This window comes from Aedes aegypti, chromosome 3 (assembly GCF_002204515.2).
Source record: "Aedes aegypti strain LVP_AGWG chromosome 3, AaegL5.0 Primary Assembly, whole genome shotgun sequence".
Taxonomy (NCBI): Eukaryota; Metazoa; Arthropoda; class Insecta; order Diptera; family Culicidae; genus Aedes; species Aedes aegypti.
This window is the reverse complement of record NC_035109.1, coordinates 341,507,919-341,527,575: the sequence shown is the minus strand read 5'-3', so window position 1 is coordinate 341,527,575 and position 19,657 is coordinate 341,507,919. Positions and strand designations below refer to the sequence as shown.

At 47.0% G+C, this 19,657-nt stretch overlaps 5 protein-coding genes across 5 annotated transcripts; 3 read left to right on the top strand and 2 right to left on the bottom strand.

Annotated features, from left to right (window-relative positions):
• The first annotated feature begins 18 nt into the window (after nucleotides 1–18).
• On the top strand, nucleotides 19–533 carry LOC110678166 (histone H2B). The gene has a single exon (XM_021850787.1). The coding sequence runs from the start codon at nucleotides 107–109 to the stop codon at nucleotides 479–481; it is 375 nt and encodes a 124-aa protein (XP_021706479.1). The 5' UTR covers nucleotides 19–106; the 3' UTR covers nucleotides 482–533.
• A 905-nt stretch (nucleotides 534–1,438) lies between these two features.
• Nucleotides 1,439–3,674, top strand: LOC110678165 (histone H1-like). The gene has a single exon (XM_021850786.1). The coding sequence runs from the start codon at nucleotides 2,846–2,848 to the stop codon at nucleotides 3,524–3,526; it is 681 nt and encodes a 226-aa protein (XP_021706478.1). The 5' UTR covers nucleotides 1,439–2,845; the 3' UTR covers nucleotides 3,527–3,674.
• A 4,590-nt stretch (nucleotides 3,675–8,264) lies between these two features.
• On the bottom strand, nucleotides 8,265–8,834 carry LOC110678168 (histone H4). Its single transcript, XM_021850790.1, has one exon. It carries the CDS (start codon nucleotides 8,621–8,623, stop codon nucleotides 8,312–8,314), a length of 312 nt encoding a protein of 103 aa, XP_021706482.1. The 5' UTR covers nucleotides 8,624–8,834; the 3' UTR covers nucleotides 8,265–8,311.
• A 5,558-nt stretch (nucleotides 8,835–14,392) lies between these two features.
• LOC110678214 (histone H2A) lies at nucleotides 14,393–14,767 on the bottom strand. The gene has a single exon (XM_021850834.1). The coding sequence runs from the start codon at nucleotides 14,765–14,767 to the stop codon at nucleotides 14,393–14,395; it is 375 nt and encodes a 124-aa protein (XP_021706526.1).
• Nucleotides 14,768–14,957: 190 nt separating this feature from the next.
• On the top strand, nucleotides 14,958–15,472 carry LOC110678167 (histone H2B). Its single transcript, XM_021850789.1, has one exon. The coding sequence runs from the start codon at nucleotides 15,046–15,048 to the stop codon at nucleotides 15,418–15,420; it is 375 nt and encodes a 124-aa protein (XP_021706481.1). The 5' UTR covers nucleotides 14,958–15,045; the 3' UTR covers nucleotides 15,421–15,472.
• The last annotated feature ends 4,185 nt before the right edge of the window (nucleotides 15,473–19,657 follow it).

Below are 19,657 nucleotides of genomic sequence, written 5' to 3'. Positions count from 1 at the left end.
GGCGGAACAGCGCTCACCATTCTACGGGTATAAAAGAGAACCGACTGGTTCGGTCGGGCATCAGTTTCAGTTTTCGTTTGGAATCTAAAACAACGTTAGCAGCACGATGGCACCGAAAACCAGCGGAAAGGCCGCGAAGAAATCCGGCAAGGCCCAGAAGAACATTGTCAAGGGCGATAAGAAGAAGAAGAAGCAGCGCAGGAAGGAAAGCTACGCCATCTACATCTACAAGGTGTTGAAGCAAGTTCACCCCGACACTGGCGTTTCGTCGAAAGCCATGAGCATCATGAACAGCTTCGTCAACGACATCTTTGAGCGTATTGCCGCCGAAGCCTCCCGCCTGGCCCACTACAACAAGCGTTCGACGATCACATCCCGCGAAATCCAAACCGCCGTCCGGCTTCTGCTCCCGGGAGAGTTGGCCAAGCACGCCGTTTCGGAAGGCACCAAGGCCGTCACCAAATACACCAGCTCCAAGTAAATGACGACCGACACTGCGTTCAATCACACCAAACCAAAAGGCCCTTTTCAGGGCCACTATTTCAATCCCGAAAAAGAGTTGATTTTGAAAATCTGACACTAGACTGTTTTATCACACTATTGAACCGACTGAGGTAGTGCCACGGCGGTGACTTCATACGTGACAACACCCCCCTCTCTTATCAGTTTGAATTTATTCAATTCATTTTATTTATTCGATGTTATCAGTTTCAGTATTGATTAATTATAACGATTACAGTTGCAGAGATTTGGATCCCCATTCAGCTGCGTAATAAATAATAGGAATTTAATTGTTAAGCAGTATAGGGAAAAATCTGTTCACAAAAAAACCCTAGATCTAAGTTTTTCCATCAGTTTGAATTTAAAACAAGAAGATCCACTTCGTACGTTCAACATTTCTGCTGATTGCAAAAAAAAAAATGTTGTGCCAGCCATGTTGTACCTTAACCACACTTCATTCACTAGCAGAACGTTTAAAGTTCAATATTTATGCTGATTGCCATGTTGCACCTTAACAACTTCATTTTTGCTATCGGTTGTGCTGCATGTTAGTAGTTTAGACAATTTTGACATCATAGGACTAGCTAGCTAGGCAGGCATGATGACAAGTTTCTTCTCAACGTATTGGAAAGAAGCTCATTATGTTTTCTAGCGTCCCATTACAAACGATCTCGTAAGAGCATCCCAGCAGTTCAGGCTATCATAATAACGTTTATCGAACAACAGTTCGTCCCCTTGATGCTACAACTAGATAACTCGAAATTTGAAATTTTTGACTTCAATATGTCAAAACATTTTTCTTAATTAGATCTGCAAAATATCCACAGGTCTTAAGCGTGTGATTCAAAATACACAAGTTAAAGATTATTTTTCAATCATAATCTCTGCGATTAACCATCACCTTGTTAAACGGTCATACTTTCAAAGTTGCACATCTCAAAATTTTGATTTTCGAGTTATCTAGTTGTAGCATTAAGGGGACGAGTTGATGCAAATGTTATCGATCGGATAAGCTCGATAATGCCATCAATCAGTTCCCATTGATGGGGCCCATTCACATAGCTCATGGGTGGGTGGTGTGTCTTCGAGATGTAACGGGTCAAACGAAACAATGGGTGGTGGGCGCGTTGCAAATGGTCATTGTTGGCGTTATGAAATTTGCGAATGATGGTGACATGACACGTTGTGTGGTTGCCATTCGGCTTCCTGGCTCGGGTGTTGCTCAGTACTAGCACGGACAGACACGTTGAACAGCCCCTGAGGGCACTGTACACAAAAATATATCTCGATCGGGGGAGTGTAGGGTGCAGTTTCTACACCGGGAACACGTGCCGTGGGGCATGTTAGGGACTTCCGAGAACAATTTGTCGCGAATTCAGCGCGACATGTCCGGTACTACTGCCGCCAGAAGAGATTGTATGGAATGTTCATTCGATGCAACTGCAGCTAGCAAAACCGATGCCTATTCGGGCAGATTTCGCACTAGCTCATTTGCAGATTCCACCGCAGGGAGGGTGCTTGCTTTGCTTGCTTGCTTCTTGAAGTAAAACATTCTCAGATAAACTAGATCCATAGTAGCACGTGCACTGTCCTTTTCCAATGCAGTTGCCGCCGATGGCTGAGGCAAATGCCAGCAATTTGCACACATTCGACCAACCAACAGTGCACAGGTGGAAGGTGATTAGTGTTTGGTGACATTGTTTTCCGGACAAAATGGCACAAACTCGTGTGACTGACGTCATAGTCGAGCCCAAGTTTTCGGTATGTTTGATGAAAAACATCAAATTAACATTGTTCAAAGTTTACTAAAACCAAACGCGTAACATCGCTCGTCGGCACTGGGAATGACTTTGTTTGAGGCTCATTAGGGGCCATTAGACACCGGCATACTGGCTATACCCGCATGTCACCGCAAAGAGCAACCATTCATGTTGCCAAATTCACCACCGCCGTGCAGGGTGGTATTGTTTCAATAGTTACTATTGATTGTTTTATCGAGCAAAGCCACACCATATGGCGCACGGGTGCTGTAAAGACATGTCTCAGCGGTGCTTCTCGCGAAACCGGCCCGATGTGGCGATGACGGGCTGCTAGCGAGACTCATGCACTCACCAAACGGACATACTAGACAGGCAAATACTTAGTGCGATTACCGGAAAAATGCGTTTTAAAAAGGTGTTACCAAAAATATGTACAATATTTCGCGAACAGTCATCCAGTGGACGACCATGTCTGCATCCCTAACACAGACGACGAAATCGAACACCGCACTGTTGCCAGAATTTCCGTCATTCATTCGTTTACTATCGCCATCGTGTGAGTGTTACTCTAGCTACCTATCGAGATGTCTGAAGTTGCCACTGAAGCCGCTGCCGCAGCCCCGGCTGCCTCGCCAGCCAAGACCAAGAAGCCAAGGGCCCCCAAGGGACAGGGCAAGCCGAAGAAGCCGTCGACCCACCCCCCAGTCAACGACATGGTTGTTGCTGCCATCAAAACCTTGAAGGAACGCAACGGATCGTCCCTGCAGGCCATCAAGAAGTACATCGCCGCCAACTACAAATGCGATGTCGCCAAGCTTGCCCCATTCCTCAAGAAGGCCTTGAAGAATGGCGTCGAGAAGGGCAAGTTCGTCCAAACCAAGGGCACCGGCGCTTCCGGTTCGTTCAAGCTGAAGGCTGAAGCTAAGAAGGCCGCCAGTGAGAAGAAACCGAAGAAGGCCGGCGAGAAGAAGGCCAAGAAGGCTACCGGAGAGAAGAAGAAGGCCACCAAGAAACCAGCTGGGGAGAAGAAGGCCAAGAAGCCAGCCGGCGAGAAGAAAGCCAAGAAGCCGGCTGCAGCCAAGAAAGCCAAAGCTGCTGGTGCCAAGGCTGCCAAAAAGGCCGGTGGTGTGAAGAAGGCTGCTGCTCCGAAGCAGAAGGCCACCAAACCTTCCAAGACCGCCGCCAAGAAGCCCAAGACCCCAAAACCGAAGAAGGCTGCCCCAGCCAAGAAAGCTGCCGCGAAGAAGACCGCTGCCAAGAAGTAAATTTGGGACAGCAACCGTACTGTTGTAAAACAGTATCTAACATCCAATCAGTCCTTTTCAGGACTACCATCCAAGTTTAGAACAAAGAGTTGCACAGTCAATGATATTCCATTCCTCTCACAGAGGGAAATAAATCCCCCCGAAAAGTTACGTGCACTTTGCCACTGAATGGCGAATTCTTCCCGAACCCTTTCGCAAATCAATAAAATTGGCCAATCATGCAGCACTGGCTGGCACTCACTGTAGCGGTGCATCCGTACCCAAAGCAAACCTCCACTAGAGGAACAGCTTTTGATACACTCGAATGATTCAAGGATTTGAAGACGTCTGTCGACTTAAAGGCTCCCCCAGATCTAAGCGACTTTTTACGGCGACAGCGACAAAAAAAAAAAAAAAAAAAAAAAACGTCGCGATTTCGCTGATGCACTGTTTGATAAGCCACAGCGACGCGATTTCGCAGCGATTCGCGTCGTGTCAGTCAAGATGGTTCCATAGAAGAGTGCTTGCAGCGACACGACAACGAAATCGTGTCGCTGTCGCCGTAAAACGTCGCGTAGTTTTGGGGGAGCCTTATTTAAATCGGGTTGAGATTCGTAGCGTTGCCTTGTGAAACCAAAACATGTTTTCGCGGCAACCTGGAATCGAACCAAGGACCTTGCGATCGATAGGCCCGTGCGTTTTCAATACACTCAGGCAAATGGACTATCGAAATACATTGGATGCACTTATGAAAATTCGCCACAATAAATCGGGTTGAAATTCATAGCTTTGCCTTATGAAAGCCAAACATTGGCAACAAAAAATGTTTCTCGCAGCAACCTGGAATCGAACCAAGGACCTTGCGATCGTTAGGTCTGTGCGTACACCACGCGCCTACCGACGCCTGGATGTGAGTTGATGCTAAAACGAAACATAAAGCGTTCGTATGTCAAAATGCAAAATGTATGCATTTCGATAGTCTAGTTCACAGGTCCGTACGTACCGGACCTACTGGGCAGGCTGAGTATCGACATCCCAAGTAGAGCGGTCAAGTACAGTTTGCTGCTAATTACCAAAGTAATCTTGACAGCTGATCCAGTATGAGCGAACTGCCACTATTTTCCTTGCGGAATAATCAAATTACTCTTGTGGATGTTGCAAATTAAATTAATTGGCAGTAAAATATACTAAGCCCAGGGATTGGCTTCTGAAAATCTCAATCTTTCGGGGCCAATGGGTCGACCTTGCTCAGTATGTTTGATTTTCGTAATCCAATGCTGTTCCACTATTCCAAAGATGAGAGCAAATTAATACAGTTTGTGCTTGCCGCACAATTTCGTAGGTACCGAAGCAAGATTCAGAATCAGTCATCATCGTGCCTTTCGATTGATTCTGAACTGCACATAACGGGACTTCGATCGCCAACTTCCAGAGGAATAATTTCCCCACTGCGTGTAACTGATTTTAAGCGTGATTGGCGAATCGAACGCCTCACATCCCCATCGCAGTTTGGGTACGAGAGAAAGAGAGTGAGCACCGCCGCCATTTGCTTGCGTGCACCGAGAAAAATTTGCGGCTCGAAAATTTGGCCCTGAGCTCCTGACACTCAAATTGAAACCGGTAAATTACTTCCGCCGCTGTTACTACACGTGGAGCATTTCCGTTGGAGTGAACGCGTCTTCATTATCAAAATTTTTTGTGCTCATTCTTTTGATTTATTTCGCACATGGGGTTTTGCGAATGCCTCTTCTTCTTCTCATTTTTCTTGGCCGGCTTCTCACTTTATTTTTTATGTGACCATTTTGCTCACATGGCTTGTTGGGACCGACTTTACCACTACACTAAGGAAGGCCTTAACTGCTATTTATCAACATTATGCTCTTCAAGTGCGTCTTACTGCCGAGTTTCAGATAATTTGGCCGACAAAAACTCCAGATGCCAAAATAAATCAGTGTTTCATTAAATTGATGTTTCTCTAAAGTAATTAAATCTAGGGTGAATTAAAAAAATAAAACAAACCCACACATGTAGCAGCATCTACCTTACCTATTCAATTTGTAATCGATTAGTTAACTAATGAGAGATTAGAAACTCTTAAAATGCTGTTCCCAAGGAAATCTGGATTTATTGTGGTATGGATATTCAACAACTTAGGATTTTTTTTTTTTTTTTGTATCCAATATGTTTGAGTGCAAAAACTTTCGGCAAGATTATTTTAGGCTAGTAAACTTTTCTTTCAAACTCTTGAGTCGAAAAGTTAGAGCCAAGCTCAAAAAATCAAACAAACATTGTACTACATTGCTAATTATTGAGAAAAGTGAAACCTTTTTAAGAAGTTAGTACCGTAAAATGGGGTGTTAAGGACTCGTGGGGTTTTAAGGGATTGAACTTCTCCATCAAGTTTGAAAAGTCACAAAAACGTCGGAAGTCGATATATCAGTCATCTGAAATGCTTGCTTTGTTCGGAGGATTGTGAGCTGCATTATGTGATCGGGGATATCTATTAATATTAGGTATTGTGGAGTCTAGATATTGAAAACGATTCAAACCATTTTTGAAAGAATTTTATTGGCAAAAAAGATTCAACTACAAAACAATGAAACAATATTAACAAAAATATGTGGGTAACCCAGAACATAAGTATATTTAATTGAGATCACAACGCAGACAAAAGCTTTTGAAAATGTTATCTAGATTTCGCCTTTTAATATTTCTTATGGAAAAAGTCTCTTTTTGAAAGTTAGCGGGGTGTTAGGGGATTATCTTTTCTACTTTTTCCAAGTTACAAAACTCGTTCGATTTATGCCGATATATATTCCATTATACTTTAGGCTTGTTCCGTGAAGTAAAACTGCATTGTAAAGGTTAAGGGGACTATTTTGTTTGTTACTGAATATTACTAAAATGTCTAGCCCTGAAAAAATGGGAATTTTTTTTTTTTATTTCTCAGAGGCACCCGAGTTGCGCGAAGAGTGAAACCAAATCTACCTATCGAACTGTCAAACTGTCTACCTATCGAGCAGACCAGCAAAACAAATAGGGGCTATTTTCGAAGACGAAGAAGAACAATCATTCAAAGAAGCAAATGCAAATATATAGGTTATGATCCTGTTGCATTTAAGTATCAAAACCAATTCAAGCCAATTTCAATATCGAGTTAGGGAGAGTTAACTGTATATAGGTTATGATCCTGTTGCATTCAAGTATCAAAAACAATTCAAGACAATTTTACGAAGTATTGACAGTTTCCAGATTAATAACTATGAAAGATCTAGCAGTTAAAAGAAAACGGTTTGCGTTTGCAGGAGTTCCAAGTTCGATAATATTGATGTATTATCTGATTAAGGTTGAGCATAACTTATGAAAATGAATGAAAGCATCAAAGTTATTGATCAAAAAGATTATGTTTTGTTGTTGGCATAATATGGTTTCATTTGCGAAAGTCAAATTCCTTTACAACCCTGTTTTGCAGTTACGTCAAAAATCACACATTTTCATGATTATCTCAGAAATCTGTCATAGGATCCTCAGCATTGTGTTTGGCACGCGACGAGAGAATACAGTACTGACCCGATTTTGTCAGCCAATTTTAGATTTGTCAAAAAATTGGTATCGTCATGCTTTACCACGTACCCTCTTTAAAAGTCCATGTAACCATGTCGAAATTTGAAATTCATCGAGGGGCTGACAAAATCGGGTCCTTACTGTAGTAGGGCTGTCCTTTGTTTAATTATTGACATACTAGAAGTTGCTTGAAAACACCCCATTTTACGGTAGACATTTCATCATCCACTTTCAATGCATTTCAATGAAAGCTTCGAAGCTTGAAAATGTTCGTTCAAAACGATTTTCCCGGTGACCTTCTCAAATTCCCGTCTTTCTCCCGGTTCGGTGATTCGTTTCGTTTCGGGTGCGCGAACACAATTCCAGTGCTTGTAAATATTGATTGCAACCGCATCCAGTGAGCGGGACATTATGGGACATTTCTCATAAGGCACAGTGTGGAACATGATGAAATATTTGTTCGTCCATCGCATTGTGGAACCGAGCGAGGCAAACTAAGAAGTTCCTAACGCAATCCTAATGGAATTTGATGAGGGTGAAATAGGGAGTGGTACGACGAGCGTTCCGTACCTTACACTGAAGTCCGGAGTTGAGATGCATGCACGTGAGATTGGTATGGAAAGATGCACGCACTGGATTTCACCGGCGTGGCATCATAGCGGTTGTTGTTTTCGAACCGAAACCGAAGCACAACAAGTAAGTAACAACAGTAGTGTGCCACCCCGGGAAATGACAGTGCTGACTAGACTAGACTATGTATGTATATATATCGTCCCCTTGATGCTACAACTAGATAACTCGAAATTCGAAATTTTTGACTTCAATATGTCAAAACATTTTTCTTAATTAGATCTGCAAAATATCCACAGGTCTTAAGCGTGTGATTCAAAATACACAAGTTAAAGATTATTTTTCAATCATAATCTCTGCGATTAACCATCACCTTGTTAAACGGTCATACTTTCAAAGTTGCACATCTCAAAATTTTGATTTTCGAGTTATCTAGTTGTAGCATTAAGGGGACGATATATATATATTGGCATTTTATGGTGTCTTCCAATCGGAGACGAGAATTTTCTCCCCAAGCCACGCCACCGCCGGACTGCAAAAGCGTGTAGTGCTTGTCCCATTAGATTACCCTTGCTTTTAGTGTGTGTGAACATTTGTCATATCAACTCTTTGATGAGTGTGTTTGGTGGCCCTGAAAAGGGCCGTTTGAAGAGCGAAACTTTGGAATGCGATTTAACCTCCGAAACCGTACAGGGTGCGTCCCTGACGCTTCAGAGCGTAGACAACATCCATAGCGGTAACGGTTTTACGCTTGGCGTGTTCAGTGTAGGTAACGGCATCACGGATGACGTTTTCCAGGAACACCTTCAACACACCACGAGTTTCCTCGTAGATAAGTCCGGAGATACGCTTGACTCCTCCACGACGAGCCAGACGACGGATTGCGGGCTTGGTGATACCCTGGATGTTATCACGCAAAACCTTGCGATGACGCTTGGCGCCTCCTTTTCCGAGTCCTTTGCCTCCCTTGCCACGGCCGGTCATTTTGGATGAATTTGGTTCTGTGTTCGACGACGGTAGTACTGGAACTGATGGCTGCGCCAAACACTAGCGGCCACTTTTATACCCACTCGAGGGTTGAGTTCTTCTTTCCTCTCTTGCTTGTTCTATTCTTCCGTGGCTTCCGATTGGTTGCCTGCATCGATATGAGCATATAAAAGAGGACTGCCTGGTTTTTTGACCCTCATTCTGTTTTCGCCATTCGTTTTGGCAAGACGCGTTCAGTTATCGCTCGTACCGAGAAATCAAACCTCGCTTTCGTGTTGCTGCCTGCAAATTCAGCCATCCCAGCCATGGGAAAAACCACTCCATCTGATGGAGTTCGCCCCACTGGCACCAAGCGCCGGCTCCCAAACACCACCGCTGCGGATTCGGTGGAACAAGCCAACAAGAAGCTACTCAGCTCCAACAAATACGCCACTCTGTCTTCCGATGGAGTCCAGAAGAAGGAGAAGTTGCCGCCCTTCTATGTCAAGGGAAACTCGATGAATCTCGTAAGGGATTTAAATCAGCTCATCGCCAAAGGGCTCCAAGCGGAACTGCGCCTCCTTACGGATGGCGTGAAAATTACGGTCCCATCAACTCCGCACTACAAATCGGTGACCGAGTACCTCGACGTGGTGAAAGCGGAATACTTCACCCACGACATCGCCTCTGAAAAGCCGCTTAAAGTGGTTTTGCGAGGCCTTCCCGACATGGAAACCAGTGAGCTGATGGACACTCTGAAGATTGCTAATCTGCAACTGGTGCAGATATTCAAGATGCGGCGCCACAACCAGGCCGTCAAATACCGCGACCAATTGTACCTGCTCCATCTGGTCAAAGGTTCAACAAACCTAACGGAACTGAAAAGTATCAGAGCTCTGGGCAACGTCGTCGTGCAATGGGAGCGGTACAAACCGGTCCACAGAGAAGTGACTCAATGCGGAAATTGCCTGAATTTCGGGCACGGATCGAAACACTGCCACATGAGAAGCCGTTGCTCCAAGTGTGGTGAAAATCATCGGTCGGCCTCCTGTGAAGTGGAAGCTGTTGTTGCCTGCCTGAACTGCGGGCAAAACCACTCCTCGATGAGCCGTACTTGCCCCAAACGGAACGAATTCATCAACATCCGCAAAACGGTGGCCCAAAGGACCCGCCCAAAGCCAAAGAAGGAAATCAACATCATTGGTGAAAATTTCCCGGAGCTATCGCTTCCATCCCAAACCCAACGGCACCCACCACCTCCGGTTTCCCCACCTGGTTTTCGCACATATGCGGAAGCGGCAAACACACCCCCAAGCGACGCACCATACTCCATGGACCAATTGGCGCTCCTGTTTTCCGAATTGGACAAGCAAACAAGGGCATGCCGTACCAACGATCAACAAGTAGCAGTAATGATGCGATTCTATTACCAGCATCGTAGCATTCTCTCTTCGACTGCTTAACTTCAATGCCTCTTCGGTGGCAAATAAACAGGTGGAAATCATTGAATTTCTCCGAACACACGAAATCGACGTCGCTCTCATAACGGAGACGCACCTAAAGCCAAACAAAAACTTCAGCCTACCAGATCATCAAGTCATTCGCGTGGACCGTATCACTGCAAGAAAAGGTGGTGTAGCTATAGCCATCCGACGTAACCTCAAGTTCCGAATGCTTCCGGATTTCCGCCTTAGCATCACCGAAGCTGTGGGCATCGAAATGACCTCCTCCAATGGACCTATCATCCTGATTGCGGCGTACTGTCCTATACAGTGCAAGGACGCAGACGGAACAACAACTCAGCTCAAAAACGACATCCAAATATTAACTCGAAGGCCCAGTAAATTCATCCTCGCCGGTGACCTTAACGCTCGCCACTCAATCTGGGGAAACACCCAGAGCAACAAAAACGGATCCGTGCTAGCCAACGATGCTCAAGCAGGGCATTATACAATTGTACACTCGGAGTCGCCCACGTACTTCTCCCCAGCCGGAGTGGGTTCAACTCTAGATATTATCCTCACCAACATCCCCGACAATGTAACGACACCTCAAGCCCTCACCGAACTGTCATCGGACCACTTGCCGGTAATCTTCGAGGTGAACACTTCAATCACCCTTCGTGAACCCCAGCGAAGAAGGAACTACCATCGCGCCGACTGGCCGCGATTCCAACAACTAGTTGAAGAAAGCCTGGACGACCATCACACGCTAAACACAACTGAGGACATCGATAGAGCGATCCAATCGATTACCGACGCAATCGGAGAGGCCGAGGATAGATTCATCCCAGCGACTACAATATCACGTGAGTTTTTACAACTGGATAGTGTCACTAAAAAAATTATTGCGGTTAGGAACAGCATAAGGAGACAATTCCAACGCACTCATAATCTTTCTAAAAAAATACTATGCAAGAAATTGAATAAGATAATAGCTAGTAGAGTCCAACAGATTAGAAATAATAAGTTTAGTAGGGATATTGAAAATTTACCAAACCACTCCAGGCCCTTCTGGCGTTTAACAAAGGTGCTAAAATCAAAACCGACACCTATCCCACCAATAGTTGACGGCAATGTTAAATATATTACACCAATTGAAAAGGCAAATACGATATCACGCCATTTCATGGCATCTCATAGACTAGGTCAAGGCATCGCTAGCCCGATGGAAGAGGCAGTAAGGGACAGTAAGACTCGCTTAACTGAAACACCAAATAATTTCCCAGCCAACCGAAAGGTTACAACAGAAGAACTAAAGTCCGCCATTAGATTCTCCCGTAACATGAAAGCCCCTGGCTTTGATGGTCTATTCAATATTGTCCTCAAGCATTTGGGTCCCAACGCGCACTCCCTCATTGTGGAAATATTCAATAGCTGCCTGGAGCTCAGCTACTTTCCGTCCGCTTGGAAGCTGTCCAAAGTTGTGCCGATCCACAAACCAGGGAAAGACCCCACACTCGCATCGAGCTACCGCCCAATCAGCTTGCTTTCGTCATTAAGTAAGTTGTTTGAAAAGTGTATCTATAGCAGGCTCCTTGAGCATGCAGAAGACAACAATATTCTCCTCGAAGAACAATTCGGGTTCAGACGGGGGCGTTCTACGATCCACCAACTCCAACGAGTCACCAACCTTGTGAGGCGGAACAAAGCGGTATCCAAGTCGACGGCGATGGCTTTTTTGGATATTGAAAAGGCGTTCGATAACGTGTGGCACGATGCCCTCACACACAAACTCCTCCGCTACAACTTTCCCACCTACCTGGTAAAGATTATAGCAAACTACCTCAGCGAAAGAACGTCGCAAGTGTGCATAGGAAGCTCCTCTTCGCTACCATACATTGTAAATGCAGGGGTCCCCCAAGGTAGTATCTTGGGGCCAATACTGTACAATCTCTTCACGTCGGATATCCCCGCCCTCCCAGGAAATGGCACTCTCTCACTTTTCGCAGACGACTCTGCGATAAGCTACGAGGGACGAGTCATAAGAGCACTGGTGCCAAAGCTCCAAAAAGGCATCGACGAATACACCACGTATCTCAAAACGTGGAAAATTTGCGTAAACGGAGCAAAAACCCAAACCATCATTTTCCCTCACAAAAATAGTTACCGGATGGTACCAGCAACAAACATCCAAGTGGAAGGAGCAGAAATACACTGGTCTGACGCTGTAAGCTACCTAGGCCTCATCATGGATAGCAAAATGCTTTTCCGCCAACACATCGATGAAAGAGTTACCAAAAGCACAATACTGCTCAAACGCCTCTACCCAATCATCAACCGTCGCTCGAAGGCCTCCCTAACAAACAAACTTGCGGTCTACAAGATGATCATATCCCCAATGCTGGAACATGCCTCGTCAATCTGGAGGGGGTGCGCAAGGACCCACTTGCAGAAATTGCAAGTCGTCCAAAACAATTTCTTGAGGATGATACTCAACCGCCCAAGGCGCACGCGAACAGCAGAACTTCATCGGCTAGCAAATATCGAACCTCTTACTGTAAGAATAAACACACAGGCTGAAAAAATCCAAACCAGGGCACTTGAATCTGAATCAGCAACAATTAGAAACATATATGCCTGAAAATTGCAACTAATTCCAAAACGGGATGACAATAGTTTATAGGATTAGGTTAAGTTAAATTGTAAGGAAAAAAAAAAAAAACTTTTTTAGGAATTAACCAAGTGGTTTAACTGTAAACTCGCGGAAAGCTTTGTAAATTAAACTGAAATTATTCAAAACAGACGAAACTAAGCAGAAAAACTTGTAAAGTTGAAACTCTTACATTGTAAAATTACTGTACCAACAAACAAAAACTAGAAATAAAAACAATTGTAATAATAATAATTTTTGACCCTCATTCTGTCGCTGCGTTTCAACTGATCCGTTTGGATTGAAAGCAAATTAATCATCATCTAACACAATGGCCCGTACCAAGCAGACTGCTCGTAAGTCTACTGGAGGAAAAGCTCCTCGCAAGCAGCTGGCTACCAAAGCCGCTCGCAAGAGCGCCCCAGCCACCGGAGGTGTCAAGAAGCCTCACCGTTATCGGCCAGGAACCGTTGCTCTGCGTGAAATCCGTCGCTACCAAAAGTCGACTGAGCTGCTGATCCGCAAGCTGCCATTCCAGCGTCTGGTTCGTGAGATCGCCCAGGACTTCAAGACCGATCTGCGCTTCCAGAGCTCGGCTGTCATGGCCCTGCAGGAAGCGAGCGAGGCCTATCTGGTCGGTCTTTTCGAAGATACCAACCTTTGCGCCATCCACGCCAAGCGTGTCACCATTATGCCCAAGGACATCCAGCTGGCTCGCCGTATCCGTGGAGAACGCGCTTAAATTCGGTCTGCATTATAGTTGCCATTCTCAACAAAACGGCCCTTTTCAGGGCCACTAGAGCATTCCCTAAAAGAGTTGTGTGAGCAATTTTCCCTTCAGTGTACCTAAAACTGTTTGTTCCCCTGGGGGAACTACTTCCTAAAGCCCCTTGACCACCGAACGATCATACTCTCAACACTGATGAGGGGAGGTACGTCAACCAACCGACAACTCGAGTTGTCCCTTCATGCTTCGCTTTGCACACACTTTTGAATGTGCATCTCCAGCGCGGACTTCATTCTCTGGTACCGGCCGTATGTTTCCCCTTCTTCTTATGCTCTTTTCCGGATTCAGAAGCTTTCCCAGCTCGCCTCCCCTTGTTGCTACAAACTAGACAACTCGAACATCCAACATTGAAAGTTTGACCGTATGATTGAAACGTAATCTTTGGCTTGTTTACTTTGAATCACACCCCTATGATAGTTATAATTGTGGGGTTTGGAAATTGATTGATTCCCTCAATATTAGGAGCTCCTGATATAGCCTTTCCTCGAATAAATAATATAAGTTTTTAAATACTACCTGCTTCATCAACTCTTCTACTGTCAAGCAGTAGATAGTAGAAAATGGGGCAGGAACTGGATGAACAGTTTACCCTCCTCTCTCTTCAGGAACAGCTCACGCAGGGCTGGCTGTTTCAATGTTTTATGTTTCTGTTTCGGCAAATTGAACTCCAAAAATCGAAAGTTCGAGGTATCCCGAACAGAACATTTAAGAAGCCCAAACGTTTCCCCCCGCGGAATCTAGGAATTGATTCAGAAATGGTCATAATATGGCCGATATCTCTTCATCGATCCTCTCTGTGGCTAAATTAGATAAATCTGCAATATTTCAACAACAACTCTCTAGCGGTGGACTGGATATTGTCGTCCTGAAAAGGACGGTTTTTGGTTTGATGCACGCAGTGTAGTAACTTATGCCTTCTTCTCGGTTTTCTTCGGCAGCAAGACAGCCTGAATGTTGGGCAGAACACCACCTTGGGCGATGGTAACACCGGACAGCAGCTTGTTCAATTCTTCGTCGTTGCGGATGGCCAACTGCAGATGACGGGGAATGATTCTGGTCTTCTTGTTGTCACGGGCAGCGTTTCCTGCCAATTCGAGCACTTCAGCGGCCAGATATTCCATAACGGCAGCCAAGTAGACTGGAGCGCCGGCACCGACACGCTCGGCATAGTTGCCCTTCCGGAGCAGACGGTGAATACGACCGACTGGGAACTGCAATCCAGCGCGGTTGGAACGGGACTTTGCCTTTCCCTTAACTTTGCCTCCTTTGCCGCGGCCAGACATTTTGTGGTTGAGTTTGAGTGGACTTGAGAAACAAACGTTCACGAAGCGTACGTAAGCGGTACTGATGGTGATTTCACCGGATGAGGGTATCTTTTATACATGCGTAGCCCTGCGCTGCACTCATACTAGGATGGTACGAACGAAATGGATGAAGTAGCAAACGAAGCGAAGGGGCGGAACAGCGCTCACCATTCTACGGGTATAAAAGAGAACCGACTGGTTCGGTCGGGCATCAGTTTCAGTTTTCGTTTGGAATCTAAAACAACGTTAGCAGCACGATGGCACCGAAAACCAGCGGAAAGGCCGCGAAGAAATCCGGCAAGGCCCAGAAGAACATTGTCAAGGGCGATAAGAAGAAGAAGAAGCAGCGCAGGAAGGAAAGCTACGCCATCTACATCTACAAGGTGTTGAAGCAAGTTCACCCCGACACTGGCGTTTCGTCGAAAGCCATGAGCATCATGAACAGCTTCGTCAACGACATCTTTGAGCGTATTGCCGCCGAAGCCTCCCGCCTGGCCCACTACAACAAGCGTTCGACGATCACATCCCGCGAAATCCAAACCGCCGTCCGGCTTCTGCTCCCGGGAGAGTTGGCCAAGCACGCCGTTTCGGAAGGCACCAAGGCCGTCACCAAATACACCAGCTCCAAGTAAATGACGACCGACACTGCGTTCAATCACACCAAACCAAAAGGCCCTTTTCAGGGCCACTATTTCAATCCCGAAAAAGAGTTGATTTTGAAAATCTGACACTAGACTGTTTTATCACACTATTGAACCGACTGAGGTAGTGCCACGGCGGTGACTTCATACGTGACAACACCCCCCTCTCTTATCAGTTTGAATTTATTCAATTCATTTTATTTATTCGATGTTATCAGTTTCAGTATTGATTAATTATAACGATTACAGTTGCAGAGATTTGGATCCCCATTCAGCTGCGTAATAAATAATAGGAATTTAATTGTTAAGCAGTATAGGGAAAAATCTGTTCACAAAAAAACCCTAGATCTAAGTTTTTCCATCAGTTTGAATTTAAAACAAGAAGATCCACTTCGTACGTTCAACATTTCTGCTGATTGCAAAAAAAATCATCATCAGTTTCTCTTTACCTCTCGAGCGTGACGGACGTGTTTAGTTTAGCTAGGGAAAAGTAAAGTAGTTTTTAGGTAGTGCGAATCGGCGACAGCATGGGCCGTCGGCGCAAGAAGACCGACGCGAGCCAGTCGGCTAATACCACCGCCAGCACCCCGGAGTTGGCGAAGAAGAAGAAGAGGAAGGACGACGAAGCTTCCCTAGTGGAGTCTCTCCTCTCCCACAACCGGTACAGCACCGGTGCCACCGCCATCAATGACAGCGACCTGGGGGACTTCGGCGAGGAGCCCGAAATCGAAATACTACGTGAGGATTCGACCCCCCGCTCATCCACTCAACAGCAAGCAACCGGCGACAACGTTAAGGTCAAGCTGCCTCCGCTGGTGGTGAAAAACCTGCCACTGGACCAGCTAACCAGCAGGATCTCCGCTCTCCGCGTCTCCGCGGAATTCAAACTAACCAGGATCGGCACCAAAGTGATGGTGCATACGAAGCTGGAGTATGATCGAGTGTGTGCCAACCTGAAGGACGCAGGGGTGGAATTTTTCACCCACGACATCCCGGGCGACAAACCCTTCAAGGCTGTCATCAGGGGTATGCACAGCATCGACCCGAAGAGGATCCAAGCGGAGCTTCGGAACCGCTATAAATTGGACGCGACTGCCGTCCATAGAATGGCTCGGCGCGACGAGCATACGAAGATATACCCGGATTGCCTTTATCTGGTGCATTTTCGTAAGGGCTCGGTTTCGCTGAACGCTCTTCAGGCGGTGCGCACCATCGGGAGCATCATCATCCGCTGGGAACCCTATCGTGGAGGCCGCCGCGATGTTACCCAGTGCCAGCGGTGCCTCAACTTTGGGCACGGAACCAGAAACTGCCACCTACGACCTCGCTGCAGCATCTGCGCCGAAAGCCACGACTCTGCTGCCTGCCCCAGGAACGGGGCCGCGGTGGATGCGGTGGCATTCAAATGTGCCAACTGTGGCGAAGCGCACCAGGGCTCCGATCGTCGGTGCCCGAAACGTGAAGTGTACAAGCAGCTCCGAAAGGCAGCTTCATCATCAAATCAGCCGGGACGAAGGAAGGAAAAGCCTCCGGCGTTCAAGCCAGAAGATTTCCCGCCGCTTCCAACTGGTAGCAACTTCCCGCAGGTGCCCCCCACCTGGCCGCGTCGGCGTCCCCCCCCTGCCGCTGCGAACCAACCGCCCGGTGAATCAACGGAAGAATCCCTTCTATCCGACGAGGAGCTGGTCATGCTGGTCTCCGAGGTGCTCATCATCAAGCGCTCCTGCAGGACCCGGTCAGAGCAGTTGCGTGCTGTAATCTCCATTATCAGCAAATATGGGGACTAAGCCGCTGACCATCGCCACGTGGAACGCTTGCTCTGTAAGGGCAAAATCCATCGAGCTTGCTGATTTTGTCGGCAAGCACAGCATCGACGTGGGGCTCATCACTGAAACCCACCTCAAATCCGGAGACAGTTTCTGGCTGCCGGACCATAACATCATTCGCCTTGATCGCACCAACTCCAGGGGGGGCGGCGTTGCGATCATCATCAAAAAAGGAATCAAATTCTCCATTCTACCCCACATCCGCGTGTCTGTCCTGGAGGCACTCAGTGTGGAGGTGGAAACATCGACGGGAAGCATCCGGTGCACGGCGGTGTACTGTCCTCGCCAGTGTACTGACAGCAACGGCCTGGGAGTCGCCTTCAAAAACGACCTGACTGCCCTCACCAGGACAAACTCCCGTTTTGTCATCGGTGGCGACCTGAATGCCCGCCACGAAGCCTGGCGGAACTATCGGCGAAACCAAAATGGAAAGCTGCTCTTTGACCACGAGCAACACGGGTTGTACACGGTGCAATTTCCGGATGAACCCACCTTCATATCGCCGGCAGGAAATCCCTCAACCCTGGACTTTTTCCTGGCCAACGTCCAACTTTCCAAGCCAGTGGCGCTCAACGACCTCAGCTCTGACCACCAACCGGTGGTGGCCGAAATCAACGAGAACGTGGCCTCCGCTCCATCCTACCTGCGTAAGGACTACCACCATGTCAACTGGGTGGCATACGCGCGAATAGTGGACCGCCGCGTTGACGAGAACCCGCAATTGGACACCGAGGAGGACATCGACCGGGCCCTAGAGGGGCTTCATCAGGCCATATCCGTAGCCGACGAGACGTGTGTGAGGCGAGTTCCAGTGAGGGGTAAGTTTGTTGCCATTGATTCCCACACCCAAATGCTTATCCGCCTGCGCAATATACGTAGACGCCAGTTTCAGAGGACCGGAGATCTGAGTCTGAAAAGAGAGACGGCCTTTCTGAACAGGCAGATTGCTTCCAGAATGGCTACAATCCGCAACGAAAGTTTCGGACGGGTTATTCAGAACCTGGATGACCGATCTAGACCATTCTGGAAGGTAGCCAAAGTCCTCAAAACCCACCCAAAACCTGTTCCACCACTCAAGGTCGGTGATTCGCTTCTGATCACTCCGCTCGAAAAAGCCAACGCAATCGGCGATCACATTGCTTCATCCCATCTGCTTGGATCGCAATTCCACAGTCCAATGGAAGACCAGGTTGCGCAATGCGTCCACAATTTAGATACCTCCCCTTGTGCTGTCCCACCAGAAGATAAGATCACCTCTGAGCAAATCTCCTCAGCGCTGAAGCAAACCAAAAACATGAAGGCCCCCGGGTTTGATGGGATCTTTAATCTCATCCTCAAACATTTGAACAACAAAGTTTACGAACTTTTGAGCACCATCTTCAACCGATGCTTGGAATTGCACTACTTCCCAAGCTCCTGGAAGGTTGCCAAGATCATTCCGATCCGCAAACCCGGGAAGGACCCCACTCTACCATCGAGCTATAGGCCGATCAGCCTGCTCTCAGCGCTGAGCAAACTCTTTGAGAAGCTCATCCTCAACCGCCTCGTAAAGTTTGTCGATGAACGGAACATTCTCCTGCCGGAACAGTTCGGGTTCAGGAAAGGGCATTCCACAATCCACCAACTCGTGAGGGTGATGAACACCATCAAAAGTAACAAGGCTGTATCCAAGTCCACTGCCATGGCCTTGTTAGACGTCGAGAAGGCGTTTGACAATGTTTGGCACGATGGGCTTGTATATAAGCTTTGTCACTTCAACTTTCCACCCCACCTTATCAAAATCATCCGAAGCTACCTTCAGCAGAGGTCGTTCAAGGTATCGTTGAATGGCTATTTGTCTAACGCCTTCCCAATACCAGCAGGAGTGCCGCAAGGAAGCCTGCTTGGTCCGCTGCTTTACAGCATCTACACATCCGACATTCCTCCCCTTGGCGAGGGCTGTGTGTTCTTTCTGTTCGCAGATGACACCGCAATAGCAGTCAAAGGGAGGATGCCTACCGAAATCACCAACAAACTTCAACGATGCCTTGACGCCTTTGTTGAGTACGCTTCCACCTGGAAAATCAAAATTAATGCCTCCAAAACCCAAGCGGTGATGTTCCTCCATCGGCAGTCCTACAGACTAAAACCCCCACCAAACTGCACTGTGACAATGGATGGCACAAGGGTCGAGTGGTCGTCAGAGGTAGTGTACCTCGGCCTACTGTTTGACGACAAGTTACTGTTTCGCTCCCACGTCGATCGATCTCTTACCAAATACTCAGCCCTTACAAGAAGCCTTTATCCGCTGATTGCCCGCAGATCTCGCCTCTCGAGGGCGAATAAACTGGCGGTCTACAAGCAGGTGATATCCCCTGCATTACTCTACGCAGCTCCGGTGTGGGGTCAATGCGCACAAACCC